Source organism: Coffea arabica, chromosome 6e, assembly GCF_036785885.1.
Source record: "Coffea arabica cultivar ET-39 chromosome 6e, Coffea Arabica ET-39 HiFi, whole genome shotgun sequence".
Lineage (NCBI taxonomy): Eukaryota > Viridiplantae > Streptophyta > Magnoliopsida > Gentianales > Rubiaceae > Coffea > Coffea arabica.
This window is the reverse complement of record NC_092321.1, coordinates 710,370-730,033: the sequence shown is the minus strand read 5'-3', so window position 1 is coordinate 730,033 and position 19,664 is coordinate 710,370. Positions and strand designations below refer to the sequence as shown.

The window sequence follows — 19,664 nt, the reverse complement described above, 5'->3', positions numbered from 1 at the left end:
CTGACTTCCGCCTATATGAATGACATTTTTGTAATAGCAGGAAAACCAAGCTGATAACCACAATCTTAATTTTGGCTCTAAATTGCACAAGCATAACTAACATCTCCCTCTGGGGTGCTCCAAGCTTTGCCAACCTATCTGTTATATTCTGCTTTCCGCAAAGACGAGAACAATGAAATTTGACTCCGTTAATTTGAGAATTTTACAGGCCACAATACTAGAGCTCACAACACCAGGGAGAAAAGGAAGAAAAGAACAAAGAAACTGAACAAAGTTTCTGTTCATATTTCAGAGTCTTTTTTCTAAGCTGGAAGCAGATCAACACAGATAACCCAAAAGCCTGATGTGTATGTATTCCAGAGACTTGCTTGTCCTGGATGAATTTACAGTATACCATCCATTAAAAACTACTTGATGAACATCAAAGAATTTCAATCTCAATTTCTACTTCTAGGTTAAACTTTGCAAGCTTCGGGGCCAAAATGTGAATCAACTAATACTACTACGTCTTTCCATCATCGTCATCGTCCACTGAATAGCGATTACTCGTACAAAATCTTCTTCTGAGATGCACTTTTCAGGTCTCATGGTATCCGAACGTCGCAGCAAAGTTTTCTATGTCACAAACAATTTATCCCTTCCCGCTTCCAAGGAAAGACTAATCAATAAAGGTCCGAAATGTCAATATTCAAATTGTCGTCCAAAATTATAGCCTGTAAGTTTTCCACGTTGAGCTTCGCATCTTGGTGTTGTAGCCAATATTGCCCTTGGTCCTCATCAGAAGATCTGTATTGACCAAGATCGCCGTCTACCTCATTCCTCAATCCAGTGTCAGAAGCGTTGACTGCTCCTGAAGAACCGGGAAAATCATCAACTATTGTTGCCGGTGGTTGTATGTTCTGCAGCTCGAATCGCCCAGCGCCAGGTTCTTGACAGCCCGGCCCCCTCGCCCGAAATGTTTCATCACGATATCCTCCTTGAGGCTTCGGATCCAGTAAGTCGAGGAAATTTAAAGAGTCCGTGTCCTCCATTAACATTTTGTTAATATTCTCAAGCCAAGTGCTGTCCTCCTGCAGAGAGATGGCACCGGAGGCCTCGCATCCAACGGGAAGATTATCATCAAGATGCGCCGCCCAATCCCCAGTGGTCAACCGCATGTCGTCGTCTAAGCTGCTAATACACTCAGAACTATCGAAATCCAGGGATTGCCCATGCAGAATATTGCGCCAGAAACCATTATCATCAGGCATCCCTGGATTACCAAGTTTCTGCTGCTCGTCCAATAATACTAATTCGTCCAGGTCCGCCGCACCAACAGGATCGTCGATAGGAAATCTCGTTTCTGCCTCTGCAGCGTGTCTAATTACTGAATCTTCATTGATCTGGGAGACTACTTGGCTGTGGACTTGGTTCTCTGGTGGCTGCTCAACTTTAATACGAGAGTATGATGGTTCGCCGCCATCCATATTGCAACAATGTAGCTTCGTTGGCGACGGTGTTGGAGCATAATGCGTTGCGTCTGACTCAATTTTCGACTCTTGCAAAACGGTAACACCGCTTAAACCCGATGTTTCAGCAGGGGATTCCACTGTCTTGGTACGTACAAGATATCCATTCGACTTATCTGCAGGGTTGTCAATTTCAATCTCTAAAACACCCTTATCGATACAACTACCATCCGGTGGTACTACTACCGGGTCAACCGACGTCGATGATGCTGCAGAGTCGGCAGTGGACGAATCATTGTTGTCGTTAATAGTAGACGAGTGATGATGAAGTGAGGAGGGGGGTGGGGGTGGGGGTGCACAATTCTCCGGGAAGTTGAGAATAGCATCAGGGCCATACATAGCCCTGGCAGCCTCGTCATATTTAAGAGCAGCTTCAACAGCTGTGGGAAAAGTACCCAGCCACAGGCGGCCGCGCTTACTCAGGACTTGGGTTTTGGAAAAAGAAACCGGCTCTCGGATTTCAGCAACCCATTTTCCCCAAGTCCGCTGTCTAACACCCCTGAAATTACACCGGGAGTTCTCGGGTCCACCTTTGCCTCGCATACATCCCTTTCTGGAACCCCTGGGTAGAACTTTTCTCTTCTTCTTTCTCCTGAATAATTCATCCCCGCCCACTTCATCATCACCCACCACACCCACAGTTTCCAGTATTTGTCTGTTCAAATTCTTCCACTTCAACAATATGTCGTCTACGGATTCACTTTCCACACTACTCCTCCTCCTCCGTGAATTATTGTTACTTCTGTTCCCGCCACACGCCATTTACAAACTTTTACCAGGTCAAGCACAAAAAAACGCACTCACACGCGCGCACACACACAAAATAAAGGCCCACCCGCCACCACGTCTTTCGCTTCACCAAATCTTCTGTAGTAGTGTATATTTCAGTAGGCCAAATTGATCAACTGCAGAAACACGAAAAAAAAAAAAAATCAAATCTTTAGTAACAGCACTAAACACTGAATTATTAATTACAAGTTTTATCATCCATCTTAAGGGCCTCAGTCGTTGAGGGCTCTAACATTAAACCATATTAAACCACGCACGCACCAGGTATAGCAAGTTAGTAATTCTTGTTTCAAACCCTAATCGTTTCTTGTGTTGTAATAATAAGACTCCATTAAAATTCAAGAACGCATACTTAACAGTAGTTAATAGTCCAGAAAAACGATTACTAGCCAAGACCGACGAAACAAAGGGGATTAGAACTGGAATGCGCAAAGGACAAGAAAACTAATGTGGGATTGTATATAAAAGATTACCATTCAAAGAAGATTGGATTTGGTGAAGAGGCTAAAGAAAATTTGACTTACCCGTCGGTATTTGCAGTGATATGAATATCAGAAGACATGCGCCTTTGAGAAAACAAAGAAAAGTGTTCTTGGTGAGTTGGTCGGGGCCTTGTATACCTCTTTCTCAATCTTTATCGGTGTGTATACGTGTATGAGTATATATATATATTTCGCTTTAGGATCGATTCTAGACTCGACTCTCGTTTTCCTTTTTCAGTCTTCTCAAGAAAAGAAAGGAAAGAAGGTGTCCTTTTATTCACCTATGCTGCTATGCAATATTGCAGACGGCGCTGGTGGTGTTGTTTTTGGCAATCCAACAGTACCGGCTCTTCAGCAATTACTGCTGATTGCTCTCTCTTGGGAACTAAGTAACTATTCTTATTTTCGGAAATTTCTCATTTCCCCTTCTTTTTTTTTTTCCTTCTGCTTGTTTTATTTATACTGAAGATTGAAGTCCCAGGCAAAAATAACTTATTTGGTGGCAATTAATCTGTTATTGGGGCATGGCAGAGGATGCATGGGTGAAGGCCGTAGACGAACCTTATTAACAGCAGCCTACTCACTCGGGTCTGTCCCTCCTTTTCTTGCCCATTACGCACCTTGTATTTCCTTGTCCCCTTTTTTTTTTTTTTTAATTATTTCCTTTCAAACTTCCAAACCAATTTGCAGTCGTATATCAACTTCCTTCCTGAATACTTGCTGCTCTTTCTTGGTCCTCAAGAATATACTCCTTTTTCTCAAACTTTTCTAATTATTCTTTCTTGCCAAAAACATTTTTTTTTTGCACTCTTTTCTCGTTTACTTGGTGATGAAGTTAATAGACGGTAAACTCCATCCATTAAATAAAATTCCAGTACTTAGTTACTAAGGTTTCACTCCCCGCTATGGTTGGTTTTATAATCAGGGGAAAGGTTTTAAAACTCTTCCCTTCCCACTCAAATTTTAGACCTGACAGTTGGAGATGTAAATGATGTAAGAGGTAAAACAAAAAATGGTTTTGCTCCCTTTTAATTTATTCTTTTAGTATTTTTTTTTCTTAAATGATTTTGAATACTCAATTTTAGCTTTGATTAATTTTCTATTTCCGATTGCTTTGCAAAATCTGACTTTTAAGTTTTGTATTGTTAAAAAAAGAACAACATGGTAAGTGCTTTTTTGCTTTTGAATTTAGACATCAGACGCAATTGAGTACCCCCCAAAAAAAAAAAACACAGTATACGCAATTCATTTTCATTTTTCCTCTTCTTACAAAGTATAAACCCTCAATACAAACAGGTCGGATTTGTTGAATGGGCTGCAATATGAGGAGGTCATCAAACAGCATCATGCAGCTATTTTTCCTTTCCCGTTTGTATTTGTAGTGGGTCCCACATTCACGTCAGTTCTGTCTTGCCCTTGTCAGGTCATCCCCTACGCATGTCAGTTCGGCGGAGAAGAGTTGACCCGTCTGGGTGGTCAGCTCGGGAGAGTTAGGGGGCAACCCACCAGGTTGACCGAGCTGAGAATGAATGGGCCTGGTGGGCCGCGCCGCCCGAACTTATCGGAACTAGCTAGCGGAACCCTAGAAGGAGTCCCCCGCTATGGAGGACTCCTTGTCCTGCTAGGAAACTACTACCTCCGACTCTATAAATACAACGCATTGCGAAGATGCTAGGTACGCTATTTCTTTTGAACACATACTCACTTCGATTCCAAGCTTTTATTGACTTGATCGTCGGAGTTGCTTCGGGGGACCAACCCCGCCGCATCTTTGCTTACAGGTCGGCACGGCCACCCTGCTCCCTACCAGCTAGCTCGGCAGAACCACAGTTCAGCTCGGATCTCGTTTTTGGCAGTCGCATCAATTGGCGCCGTCTGTGGGAACTTCAAGTACTTTCTTTCGCAAGATCATGCCGAAGACCAGATCTCAGAGGAACGTGGACGGATCCAAGGGGAATGAACGGAGCGATCCACAGCACCCCCGCCAAGATCCAATCGTGAAGGAAGAAAGGATCGAGCCCTCGCGGATCCCACCAGAGCAGCTGGTGCAGTCGGTGGCGGCAAATCTGCCAGCCTTCGAAGCCATTGTGAACTACCTGAAAGGGCAGTCTGGAGGTCACCTCGGCCGGAAACGCAAGGCGCCGAGGACGACCGGAGCCGGACAGTCGGAATCCAGAACAGGGAGTCCTAGCCCCGAGGCGAAGAGGGCACGGAAGGAGATCACACGCGAGCAGATCGAGGTCCAGGGACCCTCCCATAAGAACTCCCGAACTGATCACCCGGAGCCCATCCCAAGGCTCCCACAGATAGAGTTTCCTCAGAAGGAGGAATACCAGAAGCAGGATGACCTGGATCTGTTGCTGGATCCGGAGGCGGACAAGTATACTGCCTCTCCCTTCATACCAGACATCGAGGATTATCCGCTGCCGGCGAAGTTCAAAATACCTTCCATGAAGTCCTACGATGCGACTACGGATCCAGAAGATCACTTGTTTGCATTCCAGACGCAGATGCGCCTGCAAACGGCTGCTGACGCCGTAAGGTGCAAGACTTTCCCCATGTTCCTGGAAGGGAAGGCCCGTCAGTGGTCCCAGGGCTTACCTACCAGGTCAGTTCGATCATTCAGCCAGCTCACCCGAATGTTCGCAGCTCAGTTCGTGTCCTCGCGAGCCTTCTCCAAGACCACGACCCACTTGATGACTGTCCATCAGGGACCTGAGGAGTCACTGCGCGAGTATATGGTACGCTTCAACAACGAGTCCCTCCAGGTTCGGGACCGGGATGACAAGGTTGTGATGGCTGCCTTTGTCAATGGATTGCGTAGACAGAAGTTGTATACAGAGTTCGTAGAGAGACCTCCCAAGTCTGTCCGGGAGATGCTAGACCGAGCTCATGAGAAGGCCAATGCCGAGGAGGCCAATCGACTGAAGGGTGTGCAGGAAAGAATGAGGGATGACAGGCACAGGAAGGAAGCCGAGCTGGGGGAGGCACGACCAGGTCAAGGGCGGAAGAACGTTTCCGAGCGCTTGCCTCGGGCCCGACCTTGGGAGAGAGAAAAGGCCTGGACTTCGCTAACAGCGCCCAGAGCTCGGGTTCTTGCCGTGATGGAACAACAGGGGCTCTCTCGCCTACCTCGGCCGCTGGCTGGCGACAAAAGCCAGCGTGACCAGGGCTTGTATTGCGCTTACCACCGGGATGTCGGACACGACACTGAGGACTGCCGCCACCTTAAGAAGGAAATCAAAAAACTGATACGAAGAGGTCACCTCGGGCAGTTCGTCCGTGATGGGCGGACTGATCAGAAGCAAGGGGGTTCAAGCGAGAACGTGCGACCAACTCAGACGACCGACCTCGGGGTCCTCGAGATCGAACCCCGGAGCCAGGGGTGCAGAACCTAGCGGGAGTAATCAACACTATTGCGGGGGGACCTGCTGGGGGAGATAGCCATACAGCTCGGCGAAATAACCGACCACCCCCTAGTGGGGTGACCTCGAGCAAACGCTTAAAGATGTACGAGGAGATTGTCTATGGACCTGAGGACGCGGTACCCCTTGCCTCTAATAATCATGAGGCAATTGTGATAGAGGTCATAACGTGCAATTACAAAGTGAAGAAAGTGTACATAGACAATGGGAGTGCCATTGACGTGCTGTACTACAAGACCTTCCGAGAGCTGCAACTGGAAGATAAGCAGCTCATCCCCGTCCGTACTCCCCTGATAGGTTTCGCAGGCCCGCCAGTGAGGCCAGAAGGAATGATAACCCTCACGGTCACTGTGGGGGAGTCTCCTAGGAGCCGAACTGTCCCGGTGAATTTTGCAGTGGTAAAGGAGCCGTCCTCCTACAACATGATACTAGAACGGCCGACCCTAAAAGCACTTCGAGCTGTCTGCTCGACCTTACACCTTAGCATGAAATTCCCCACGCCCGCAGGGGTGGCAGAGGTATTAGGGGACCCAGAGGTAGCTAGGGCCTGCTACATTGTGACCCTCAAAGGTAAGGAGAAGCTGGTAGCCCAAACAGCCTACCTAAAGCCTTGGGAGCCTGTTGAGAAGGAGGAAAAGTTGGAGACGGACGAGGGTCTGATCGAGCTGCCCATTCGCCCGGAGCGACCTGACCGTGTGGTCAGGACCGGATCTGGCTTAAGCGAGCAGACGCGAAGGGCATTGGAGTCTCTCCTGAAGGAGTACGCCGAGATTTTCGCGTGGAGTGCTGATGACATGCCTGGAATCCCTTCCGAGTTGGCAGTCCACAAGTTACATGTAGACCCGAACATCCGACCAGTAAAACAAAAGAAAAGGAATTTCGCGCCCGAATGAAATGAGGTCTTCAAGGAGGAGGTAGGCAAGCTATTGGAGGCCAAAATTGAGAAGGAAATCTACTATCTGACCTGGCTGGCCAACCCTGTGCTAGTCAAAATGGAGGACAGGGCTTGGCGGATGTGCGTGGACTTCACCGACCTGAATAGAGCCTGCCCGAAGGATTGTTATCCTTTCCCTCGCATCGACAAGTTGGTGGATTCAACTACGGGGTGCGAGATTTTTTGCTTTCTGGATGCTTTCAAAGGATATCACCAGATAGCCCTAGATGAGGAGGACCAAGAGAAGACTGCCTTTATCACCGAATACGGGACATACTGCTACACCACCATGCCATTTGGGTTGAAGAATGCTGGCGCGACCTATCAGAGGCTGGTCAATAAGCTGTTCAAAAATCAGATTGACCGAAACATGGAGGTCTACGTGGATGACATGCTGGTGAAGAGTCGAACTCAGGAGCAGTTCATCAATGACCTCAGAGAAATCTTCGATATCTTACGGAGCTCGCGAATGCGGCTGAACCCCAAGAAATGCACCTTCGGGGTCAGGTCGGGTAAGTTTCTTGGGTATATGATATCCAAGGACGGAGTGAGAGCCAACCCCGACAAGGTGAAGGCCATTATTGACATGGCCCCCGCTCGAAACATAAAGGAGGTCCAGCGGTTAGCTGGCAGGATGGCCGCCCTAAGCAGATTCTTGTCCAAGTTGGCAGTTCGGGGCTCACCTTTTTTCAAAGCATTGAGGAGGGGTCCCCATTTCGAATGGACCTCCGAGTGCCAGAAAGCGTTCGATGAGCTAAAAGCCCATATTGCTCGGCTGCCGGCCTTGACCTCCCCCACGCAGGGTGAAACTTTATTTATATATCTGGCGGTGGGGGAAGAGGCACTCAGTGCGGTGCTAGTTCGGGAGGAGGACAAAGTCCAGAAGCCCGTGTACTACGTCAGCCGAGCTCTACAAGGGGCAGAGCCTAGATACGCTGCGGTTGAGCGATATGTTCTAGCACTAGTTCACGCGGCCAGGAAACTCACGTCGTATTTTCAGGCTCACCCCGTGATAGTAGTGACCGACCAACCCCTTAAACAAATTCTCTCCAAACCTGACGCATCGGGGAGGATGATGAAATGGGCCGTGGAACTATCCGAGTACGACCTAGGCTATCAACCCCGTACGGCCATTAAGGCCCAAGTATTAGCAGACTTTATAGTAGATGGGGTCTCTTGCGGACAACAGGAAGTTCAGGCCAAGATGACCAGAGACACAGCTGAGGCCGAGCAGGCCGGAGAGGCTGCCGAGGTCCCTCAGGCCACCAAGGCATCCAAGGCCGGGCTGGCCAGAGACACAGCTGAGGCCAAACAGGCCAGAAAAACTGCCAAGGCCAGGCGGGCCACCAATAACGAGTCTGAATATGTAGCCCTGATTGCGGGGATAATGATTGCTCGAAAATTGGGGACCGAATCAATTGAGGTTTACAGCGACTCGCAACTGATAGTAAATCAAGTGGGGGGAAACTATGAAGTTAAGGAGGAACCACTAAGAAGGTACGTCGCCAAGGTGCATGAGCTGAGAACTCAGTTCAAACTGTTCACGCTAAAACAAGTCCCGCGAAGCCAAAATAAGAGAGCGGATGCACTGTCTAAACTAGCTTCCACCTCGTCAGGAACACTGAATAAAGAAGTGCTAGTGGAGGTCGTCAGAGATCGGGCGTATGATCAGGTGGACGCGGCAGTTATCCAAATTCTGAGCTCATGGATGAATCCCCTTGTGCGGTACCTAGCCAATGGAGAGCTTCCCTCTAGTAAGGTAGAGGCACGCAAGATTCTCCTCAAATTGCGGGGGTATGTGCTAACGGATGGAGTGCTCTATAGGAAATCCTACTTGCGTCCATGGCTGAAGTGCGTGACGTCAGAGGAAGGAAGCTACATCTTGCGCGAACTGCATGAGGGTCTCTGTGGAAACCACGTCGGCCCTAGGATGTTGGCCAAGAAAGGGATGCAGTCCGGGTATTACTGGCCCACTATTTTTCGGGACTCAGCCGAACTGGAAGCGCATTGCAGGTCGTGCCAACTGCACTCCCCAGTCCATCACGCCCCGACCCAGGAGATGATTCCGCTCCAAAGCCCTTGGCCGTTCTTTCAGTGGGGCGTCGATCTGCTGGGTCCATTCCCCCGAGCTCCTGGGGGTTATGAGCATGTGATAGTGGTCGTTGACTACTTCACCAAATGGGTAGAAGCTGAGCCGCTCAACAGCATCAGCGGTAGGTCGGTCCAAAAGTTCCTTTGGAGGAACCTCGTTTGTCGATTCGGTATACCTCGGGTTCTGGTCTCGGACAACGGTCGCCAGTTCGCTGACAGTTTCCTCCAAGGTTGGTGCGCGGAGCTCGGGATCAGGCAGCACTTCACCTCGGTAGGTCACCCCCAAGCCAATGGTCAGGTAGAAAACGTCAATAAAACCATTCTGCACGGCTTGAAGACTCGGATAGAGTCTGCTCAGACTGGATGGATAGACGAGCTGCCTACAATACTATGGGCATACCGAACCACTCCTCGAACTGCCACCCAGGAGACTCCTTTCGCCCTTACTTACGGGGCAGAGGCCGTGATTCCGGCGGAGATCGGTGTTCCCTCAAGCAGAGTTCAGAATTTTATAGTTCAGGACAACGAGGACGAGCTACGGCTAAGTTTGGATCTGCTCGAACAAAGGAGGGATGAGGCAGCTATACGCATGGCTAAATACAAGGGACAGGTCACGCAGCACTACAATGCCAGGGTGAGACACTTATACTTCAAACCGGGGGACCTAGTCTTACGAAAGAATAGCGTAAGTCGAGCCCGGGGTACGTCTAAGCTGGATCCTAACTGGGAGGGCCCCTATGTGGTGAAGGAGGCAGATCGAGCTGGATACTGTAAGTTAGCGCACCTCAGCGGGGAAGAAGTCCCGCGTACTTGGCATAATTCCAACCTGAGGATTTTCCGTTAGGGAATCCAGCTCGCACATGCCAGGTCATTCCAAGATCAAAATTTTTATGTTGATGTGTTCAGGTAGGAATAAGCTACCTTGCCTTAAGAGTTAGCTCGTGCTTATCAAGGTCGATACCAGACCGTGCTATTGTAACTTAATATTAAATTGTGAATGCAACCAAGTATGGAGCAAAAGAAAGATTTTTCATTCCATCAAAAGAGGACTGTACAAAAAAGAGCAGAGCTCATACAAAACGAACTGCGTTCTGACAGTTCGGATTCCTATTCTAAAGTCCTACTCTAGTTCTCTCCCTCTTCCTCCTCTTGTTCGGGTTCAGGGGTGGTCACTGGCAGTAGAGGATCAGCAACCAGATCGGCCAGCTTCCGCCCATGCGTGTAGCTCTCCACCAGGCAGTCGATCTGCTCCACAGCCTGGGGGCTGTATTTGGAAAACTTCCCCAGATCGAACCCAGGCAGACCTAACCCTTGCACTTCCTTCAGTGCCTGGGAATATCCATGTTGCAGTACTGGGGTATTCAAGATAGCCAGGTCGCCCATAAAGCCCTCCGACCTAAGGAAGTTCCGCACGCCCTCTTGGCGGCCCTCAGCCCTGGCCGCCTCCACCTGAGCGGCCAGCTCAGCTCCCCTCTGTTGCTCCTCCTTCAGCTGGGAGGTCAGCTCGGAGTTCTTCTTCAACTCCAGTTCGAAGTTCGTATGGACTTGGGCGAGCTGCTTCTTCAGGCCCTCAGTTTCAACCACAGCAGCTTCGTGCTGGCTTAGTAGCTTCTCATTAGCGGCCTTCGTTTCGCTCATCAGTGGGAGCAGGCTCTCGTAGCGCCTGGCCAATTCAGGTCCGACCACGTTCATCTGGCGGGTCAATTTTAGAAAGAAGGTCAACACTATGATGAAGTAACCTCTTACCAATAGTAAGGAGTAAAGGATACCGACCTGAGCTGCTCCCGTGTAATAATAGTTCAGAAGGTCGGACGAGTCCATGGTCTTGACCAGATTGTAGTCCCGTGGAAGGATGGCGCCGTGAATGAGCTCCCGAGCTACATCTGGGAACTGAGCTCGGTTGTTTATAGATAGCTTCTACTGGGGGCAAAAGTGCATGGGGTGTTGGTGCTTGACCGGCCGAACTTGGGGGTCGAAGAGCAAGGTGCTCTGACGTTGCCATAAGTTAGGGGGAGCATCAGCCCGGGCCTGCTCCTCGGCGGTGTTCACGCCGTAGTGGCCGGCCTGTGCAGACTCAGGCGTCGATCCCTCCTCCCGAGCTGGAGACGAGGTCGTCTCCACTCTGGCTCTCTTGGCGGTGGTTTTCTTCTTTTTCTTCTTCCCAGCCTCCGCAGCTTTGGATGACTTAGCAGGGGCTGGCTGGATTGGTGGAACAGGTGTCGAGCTGGCTGGGATACTGGAAGAAACTTGAGCGGGAGTGGACGAACTGCCCCCAATAGTCAACAGCTGCGAAAATCTCTTCACTGCACAGAAATAAGGCTCAAGTGGTTAAAGCTACCACGCGAATTGAAGACAGTAAGCAAATGATAAAGGGAAAGAAGATTACAGGTGGCCAGCTCGTCCGGAGTGAGAGTTGTGTTTTCGGAGGACGGATCCGAGGTGTTAGCTCGGATCAATCCTGAGGCCCAGAGTTGGGCATTATTGAACTCTTTCACGCCCAGTTTCATGTCCGAGTTGAGTAGGCGAGTAAGCTTGGGCGCAGGAAGCGGAGAAGGAATGGGATCAGACACTTGAGTCTCCGCTCTCCAGGTCGGGGGAGGGAGACCTAGATTTTTTATGAAAAAGAACTGGGGTTTCCAGTCTTTGATGGATGAAGGAGCTCCCGCGAACAGTTCGCGGGTGGGGGTTTTTGCTCCACTTCGGCGAGCGAAGTAGAACCACCCGGGCACTTTTCCGCTGACCTTCATCTGGAAGAAGGCTCGGAACAAGTCAAGGGAAAAGGGGATCTCAAGCACCCGACAGAGAATGAAGAAACCTATAATGGAACGGACAGCGTTTGGGATGAGCTGAGTTATACGGATACCCCAAAAGGTGAGGATCTCAAAAAGAAAGTTGGGGATAGGAATGTGGAGACCGGCCATCAGCTGGTCCCTGTAGATCGCCACGAACCCGGGAGGAGGTCGGCTGGTGACCTCTCCAGGACGGGCGGCCCTGGGTTCGAACTGAGCAGGAATTTCATATTTCTCTACCAGTTCGTCAACATCTTTCTGTTCCAGGGCCAGAGGAATAGTGTCGACCTCACCAAAGTCGCCACCAGGTCCCCCAGAGGCCCCCGCCGTTTGGTCTGGAGCTGCCTGTTCGGCAGCTCCGACGTGAGGCTCAGTAGGTTGCTCGGACGATCCCATTGTTCCAGCAGGAGACAAAATGGGAGAAGGAACGAACTCTGACCCGGACGAGCTAAAAGAAGGAAGAGAGCTAGAAGAGGTAGATGAACTGATATCTACGAGAACGGGGGAGGCTACCCTATGACCGACGGTTGAACTGGTGACGTCAGAGCGATCGGAGGAAGAAGAAGACATAAAAAGGGAAAAGGGAACTTACTGGTGAGAGGAGATCGGATGAAGGGCTGATCTAAGAAGTGCGCGAACTGACCCGAGACTCTGAAAGTAGGGTGAACTCTTGGAAGAAAAGAAAGTGAAGAAGCGAACTGGGAGGCAAAGGGAGCGAACTAGTGAAATGAAAGAAGGAGAGTGAAAATGACGCCTGGAGGGTCCTATTGATAGGCAACGTCAGGGCGGAAAAATGAAGAGGCGCGCACTTATTTCAAATTTATCGGGAACCGTCGTGATGTGGCAAGGTGACGGTTGAAGTGACAGGTGAGTGAACCGACACGACGGTTACTCGGGCGCGTGCCAGACGGGGGCCCACGACGAACTCGAAATTCGGCCTAGACTCCCACGACTACTCGGTGACTCTAGACCAAAATGGGGGGGCTAGTGTAGTGGGTCCCACATTCACGTTAGTTCTGCCTTGCCCTTGTCAGGTCATCCCCTACGCATGTCAGTTCGGCGGAGAAGAGTTGACCCGTCTGGGTGGTCAGCTCGGGAGAGTTAGGGGGCAACCCACCAGGTTGACCGAACTGAGAATGAATGGGCCTGGTGGGCCGCGCCGCCCGAACTTATCGGAACTAGCTAGCGGAACCCTAGAAGGAGTCCCCCGCTATGGAGGGCTCCTTGTCCTGCTAGGAAACTACTACCTCCGACTCTATAAATACAACGCATTGCGAAGATACTAGGTACGCTATTTCTTTTGAACACATACTCACTTCGATTCCAAGCTTTTATTGACTTGATCGTCGGAGTTGCTCCGGGGGACCAACCCCGCCGCATCTTTGCTTACAGGTCGGCACGGCCATCCTGCTCCCTACCAGCTAGCTCGCCAGAACCACAGTTCAGCTCGGATCTCGTTTTTGGCAGTCGCATCAGTATTCAAGCAAGTCATGCCCAAGTTGTCATGGTTGGGCTTCCAAAATAGGAAAGTGGATATTTTCTATATCAGCTGCACATTGAAACTAATCAGAAAAATTCCAAGAAATAAGACGAGAAGAACTAGAGACAAGTGGGCTTGATGATCATGGACACGGGTCAGCCACAGGAAATAAGCCCAATTCGATGGAGGAGAAATTGACAAAAGTAGGTCTGGATGGGATAAGAACCCGAGGTCGTGTTGAGCGGGTTCTGCGCTTTCGTAAGATCGTAAGAACGAAGGACGGAGCAGCGCTAGCGGGTGTAAAGTAATCTAAGCTACTCGATTCGGGTTTGGGAGTAATTTGATCAAGCATAAAATTCAATTCAAAGTAACTGATGAGATGATCAAGTCAAGATAGAGTAAAAAAAAAAAAATTAAAACTCTAATGTATGTCAAGCCTTGTCGAATGGTGTATTTATAATATAATTTTTAATTATTTATTATAAATTTATAAATTTACTAAAAAACCGAGTTTGAAAGCTCAATTGAACCCTAATTCATCCTTTCGTTTTGGCCTTTTTACAAAATTTTAAAGACTTAGCTGTGCAAATGGATTATACCCTTTCCTTCTTTTTTTTTTCTTCTTTTTTTAGTATAACTTCAAAGTGAAATTATCCCCCGAAGTCGACATCAAAGGGCTGGTACAAAGGCGGTCCTGCTCAAGGACACAAATATAAAGTCCTAGTTGGTCATTTTCCAACAAGGCTTTGTTTCCTTTTTCTTGAGGGAACTAATAAATTATCATTCATTTCCCCATAGTACAGGAGGACAAACAAGGAATTTTCAGCCTATTCGTGTGCTAGATGGAAAAGCCTCCCCTTTTATTGGCCACAATTCACAGGACTGCGGACGCCCCATAGCCGCACAGCAGCCAAAACTGCTACAACTGATTCTCATGAAGAGCCCCCACATACATGGCATTGCACTGGAACACAGTGAAACGTTTGCCTGCCAAAATTGCCAGTGCCCATCTGGAATATGCTTCCATCCCCAATGATAAAACTTAAAAAGGTAGCTGAAACATTCAAACAATGTACCAGAAAGAAGCACACTGCACACGAGGCTCAACTTCTGTTTTGTAACAGGTTTGATCTGAAGCTTTAGACAAAGTTCCATTATACAGTTAAGCCTCCAAAACTATAGAGCAGAGGTACTAAAGTGACATAAAGAGAGAAGACTAAGCAAAAGCTTGCAAAAAATTAGGCTTGATTCATTCCAGCCAAAAGTAAGTTTCCAATCTAAGGAATTACATTTACTGGCTGGTGGGTATCAACAGAAAGAGGGAAGGCCACTAGATAGAAATGGTACATAGATGCAATTCACAATTGGGTGAAGGAAAGAGATTGCCTTTACCTAAGCCTGTGAAAAGATGCCAAGCACAGGCAACAACCACAACCACAGAAGGCTCCAGAATTATTCAATTTTACACATTAAGCTGCAGGATCTCCGTTATGCACCTTCAATATTGAAGAATCTACAACAACAAAGCAAAATCAAAATTCAGAAAGAAATGATGGACAGTATTCTCAAGCAAGACCCTAAACTTCATGTTGCTTCTTTACTTTTGTTAGTTGAAATAAGTGATAGAAGTATGTGTATTAAAGGAAAAATTCTTTCCTCTCCTTCCTTGAGTTGCAGTCCAAATTGCTTGTTTATATACTTTACGTGCAGAAAATCAGATATTCCAACTTACCAACAGGCAAAACCAACACTAGTTATGCTATTCTCACCTTCAAGTGGAAATTCATAGTTTATTATCCTCCACCTTCTACAGTTAAAAGATTCAAATGACCAGAAAAGAATAACTTTAAGCTCATATAGTAGCACTACGCGGACCAAAAAACCATGGGATCAACAACAATTTCACGCAAGAAGCTACATAGGACACTTAGTAACTTGTGATGCGGGCAGAAGAAGTAATACTCAAGCAGTAACCTATGGTTCACCAAGCCAGTCAGACTTGGATATAGTAACATTATTCAACAAAACGAAGAGAAGCACCTCCTCCTCCTTGTTCTTGAGTCCTTTTCCCCATTGACTAAGAAAAACCATTCCAACCACATAAAGATTGGGTAACTTTGCTTGATATTTATCTATCTTACACTTCATAGGTCAATTTTAGTTAAAATTTCTGAAAAAATAACTCGTATCACTGATTCAGTTTCTAGAAACTCGAGCCTAGATGATGCATAAAGCATCACGTTATTTTTGCTTGCCCCCACATTTTCCAATCTCCCAATCACAAATCTTAAGTTCTCATTGCCCAACTCAAAACACACTTCCAGGGTCCAAAACTCAATGGACGATTTACTACCCCACCTTTTGGGGATCACACCATGGACGACATTGCAATCCACACAGGCCATCCCTGATTCCTGTCTCCCATGTTATACCATCAGACAAAAAACCATTGGGTGACGCCAAGAGTAATGGGACAATAAGCCAGGATGCACAGGTGAATTTTCCGCTAAAGATCATTAAAAGCTAGAATTTTCTGCAAATATGGTGATTGCAAAGCAAGCTTCTGTTTCTTATTGTTGTGAAATCAGAGATGGAAGGAAGCATTCTTTTGAGGAAGCTTTTATTAGGTTGAATTTACTTATACACAATCTTTATTTGGCAGTTTGAAGAAGATATTAGGCTCATTATTTCTGTTTTTGTTTCTATTTTGAATAATTAGACTACAACTCAAGTATAACTGACTCAGTCGCGATTCATTATTGATGCCCAAATTTAATGGGAAAACAAAGAAATGAACAATCTGATCATAATCTAACTTGGTCGCTTTGGCTTGAGAGTGATGCTGCCTTGGATCCACTAAAACAGGCTGGAAGAGGTACATACTAGGAAAATATTAGAGCACAAGCAAGCAGAAACACTAAGATCAAAATTAAAAATTCAGACACAGCTTCTGCTAGGAGAGGCAGCTAAAGTGGAAACCTCTTGCAGCTACAGTATCAGAAAGCAATAGAAGAGACAGTTATCCTTTTCTCTTGGTGGCTTTGAACTGATTTCTGACATTAAGGGTAAGATAGAATATGTCTTTCTAAGTTTATTTATGCACCTCCCAACTCTGAGTAATGACCATCCACATTTCATAATTCAAACAGCTTTGCCCAACAATCATAAGATATTAATCAGATGCCATCACATAATTAAACCATCAAGAAACTATGGAAAAGGTTAAACATCTCTAATCACAGTGTCAACACATGTCGAACATGAGATTAAGGTAAAACACATTCAAGTAAGTTAAGCAGAAATTAAAAAGTCTTGCAGAACATGTGTAAGTCATGGGTGAGCTATCGCCAGCTTAATCAGTTATGGACCACTAAACAGTGAATGCACGGGCATAGGATTCTCAAGTAAAACATTAGAGATTAACAGTACATTGGCATCATGGACTGCATTCTAAGCAAGTACTAACAATTTCTTGCGAGCTAGTCCTTGACAAACAAAGTTTGCCTGTGTTCCTAATAGGAATGCAAATCTTGCTGATCTCCTGTACAACCATGAATGTCGTCATCAACTGAATTACAAAAGCAAGCGGTATACCACAATTGGATCAAGATAGGCTTTCCAAATCAGAAGGAAGATAACAATTGCCACATAAAAGCTCTTATGCTTTCAGGATGAGTCCAGCCACCCTTCTGATGCAACTGATGGTTAAACTTAAACTAAAAGAAGTAATATTGGTGCAGAAAGGTTCACAAGGTTGGACAAATGCAGGAAGCTAAAGGAATAGAAACAAGCTCCAATTCAAAAGCAGTAAATGCTGAGCCATGACACCTGGTAAATGTAGCTAGCACGGACTTGACTTAGCACCTAAAGATTGCGATGTAAAGGATAAATTTTCACAGAAAAATTTGCTCATTGTCCTCCGAGGGACAAAATTCCATACAGAAATAGTACATGGTGCTGCCTCCAGCAATACATGATAAACCTTTTCCCACAGAGTTCACCAAAAATGCAACATTATGACAGCTAATGCCACTAAACAAGGACACGTAATGTATTACCACAAGTGAAAATGAATTAAGGCTCTCTCTCCTATTAATTGACCACGAACAAAACATGGAAATATCATCAGTTTTATTTTTCTGCCGAACTACAAGATGAAAATATGTGCAACAGCTCCATATGCTACAATTAAAAGTCAATTGACCTAAACATATATCAACTTGAATTACCCAAAAACTTGCCAAAACAAGGTAACTGAAATATGAATCAACCGCACAAAGAAATGAAAATAAATACCTTACATACAGGACAAAAAGAAAAACCAGCAAGCATCGAGAATTATTCCAATCCCGCTACTTTAAGCCTCAACTTCATATTGTGATGTTCCTGTTTGAATTCAAATAACGTGATTTTATTACCAAGCAAGAATAAATAAATCAACTACGTCCGGGACAGGAGGGAAAAAGACAAATGTAGTATGAACCAAATCCTAATAAAAACTAGAGCTTTATTTCGCCTGTGTTCTTCCCACTCACCTGTTCAAGAACCTTAGCAGAGCTGTTCTCCACCAGCCTGGACAGTCCATCCAGCTTGGCAAGCATTTTATTGTATAAATCCTCCAACTCAGCTGTGTAATTTGCAGCCTGAGAACCCATTAGTCTATTCAACCTCCCAACTTCAAAATCCTCAGCACACAAGTCCAACTCCTTCTGATCATTGAGGTCCTTCTTCAAAGACCCTAAAGTTTCTCTTTGGTCATCCTCAGCCATGGCATTGGAGCACCTCCACTCACAGGGTAGCAAGGGAAACGGAGAGTTGGTGCTAAAAGACCCATAATGGGATCGGAAAGATGGGCCAATGTTGACAATATCTAAGCTTTTGGGTTCGAAGGAATCGGTAGAAATTCGATAGTGGAAAGCTTTATACTGGTGCGTATGGACGAGCTGATCTTGCAAGGGCGAGGTTAGGAGGAGGAACAGAGAAGGGGGAAGGGTGAGGGTGTGAAGATTGGAGCATTGTGGAGGAGTGAAGGAGAGGGAAGTAGAGGAGGAGAGAGCGTGCGTGGTGGTGGAATCGTTAAGGGAGGGGCGGAGAGGGGTTCTGCGGCGGGCGGAGAACCAGCCGAGGAGGGAGGAGGAAGGTGGGTTAGGATTCGGGAGGGGTTGGAGTGGGAGAGGGAGGTGCGAAGGGAGGGAGAGGAAGGAGGTGACTGTGGCTGTAAGAAGCGGAATGGCGGTGCCAGCGTCGGCATCAGCGGAAGAAGGGTCTAGATTGGAGGTGGGATCGTCGGAGAGAGAGGAGGTCGCGGAGACAGTGACGTGGCCGAAGAGAAGGCCGTGAATAGCACCGGGGGAAGAGGAGAAACGGAGGAGTAGGGAGGCCAGTGCAGGACCAGAAATTTGGATCTTGTGAATAGGAACGTCGTCCATGCTAATTCAGCTCTAGGATTTTCTCTTGCTCAAGTCAGATTTCGCAGACAATCCTCTCTGTTTTTGTGTCTCCGTAGAAGTAGATCAGGCGGTGGCATGGGACCTAAATTGGTCGCCGGGTTGGACTGGTGGGCTTCTTTAATTCAACCCTGGACGCCTCACAGCTGGCCGGATTTGAGATTTTGACAGACACAGGCACTTCTACTACATAACCATTAACCAGGCACATTAGCTTTAGCTAGATGATTGCAAGTTACTCGTTCATGCTCTCAAGTTATACCTTTTTCCTGAGTGAGTGAGTTCCCCTTGAACCAATATATATATACATATATGCATATGTATATATATATATATATATAATAATTTGATATATGTCAATTAAAAAAGTAATTAAAAAATAAAAATCACGAAAAATGTAAAAAAAAATTTTGATAAAAAATTACAATTCAAGCATAACCTTAATTTGAATATCATGCTCAAAACTATCCAACAAAATAACTTTTGTTGAATAGACATCAGTTTATGCAGAGGAGGGTCTAAACAGTTGTCAAAAAATTTGTTTGGGCCAGTTTTTACTCAAATGTACAAGATGTGATCTCATTTATTCAAGATATAATTAGGGTTGAAAGATGAACTAAATTACTCGACACTCGAGTCAAGTTTGGATTGGTAAGAGCTTGTTCGAACTTTTGAAATAAAAGAAAGAGTAGAACTATAAGAAAATAGGAAAAATCATT

The 19,664-nt window shown here is 46.7% G+C and overlaps 3 protein-coding genes across 6 annotated transcripts; 1 reads left to right on the top strand and 2 right to left on the bottom strand.

Moving 5' to 3' along the window:
• Positions 1 to 51: 51 nt before the first annotated feature.
• On the bottom strand, positions 52 to 3,381 carry LOC140009246 (uncharacterized). The gene is made up of 2 exons (XM_072054202.1): positions 2,822 to 3,381; positions 52 to 2,413 (listed from the first exon to the last, which is right to left on the bottom strand). Exon 2 carries the CDS (start codon positions 2,268 to 2,270, stop codon positions 663 to 665), a length of 1,608 nt encoding a protein of 535 aa, XP_071910303.1. The 5' UTR covers positions 2,271 to 2,413; positions 2,822 to 3,381; the 3' UTR covers positions 52 to 662.
• A 2,906-nt stretch (positions 3,382 to 6,287) lies between these two features.
• Positions 6,288 to 7,097, top strand: LOC140009589 (uncharacterized). Its single transcript, XM_072055651.1, has one exon. It carries the CDS (start codon positions 6,288 to 6,290, stop codon positions 7,095 to 7,097), a length of 810 nt encoding a protein of 269 aa, XP_071911752.1.
• Positions 7,098 to 14,176: 7,079 nt separating this feature from the next.
• LOC113697023 (uncharacterized) lies at positions 14,177 to 19,227 on the bottom strand. Of its 4 annotated transcripts, XR_011816621.1 has the most exons (4): positions 18,034 to 19,225; positions 17,795 to 17,884; positions 14,891 to 15,011; positions 14,177 to 14,635 (listed from the first exon to the last, which is right to left on the bottom strand). XR_011816621.1 is itself a non-coding variant. In XM_027216441.2 (3 exons), exons 1-2 carry the CDS (start codon positions 18,925 to 18,927, stop codon positions 17,837 to 17,839), a joined length of 942 nt encoding a protein of 313 aa, XP_027072242.1. In that variant the 5' UTR covers positions 18,928 to 19,225; the 3' UTR covers positions 14,210 to 15,011; positions 17,795 to 17,836. The 4 variants fall into 4 exon arrangements, 2 of the variants coding, with proteins under 2 accessions (XP_027072242.1, XP_071910298.1); XR_011816622.1 differs by lacking the exon at positions 17,795 to 17,884 and having other exon boundaries at positions 18,034 to 19,227; XM_027216441.2 differs by having other exon boundaries at positions 14,210 to 15,011.
• Positions 19,228 to 19,664: the final 437 nt, after the last annotated feature.

Coding starts and splice junctions, on each gene's coding strand:
- LOC140009246 (XM_072054202.1), bottom strand. CDS start 2,270: ATGGCGTGTGGCGGGAACAGAAGTAACAATAATTCACGGAGGAGGAGG.
- LOC140009589 (XM_072055651.1), top strand. CDS start 6,288: ATGTACGAGGAGATTGTCTATGGACCTGAGGACGCGGTACCCCTTGCC.
- LOC113697023 (XM_027216441.2), bottom strand. CDS start 18,927: ATGGACGACGTTCCTATTCACAAGATCCAAATTTCTGGTCCTGCACTG. Junction 17,885..18,033: donor CTGCTAAGGTTCTTGAACAG/GTGAGTGGGAAG, acceptor GAATTCAAACAG/GAACATCACAATATGAAGTT.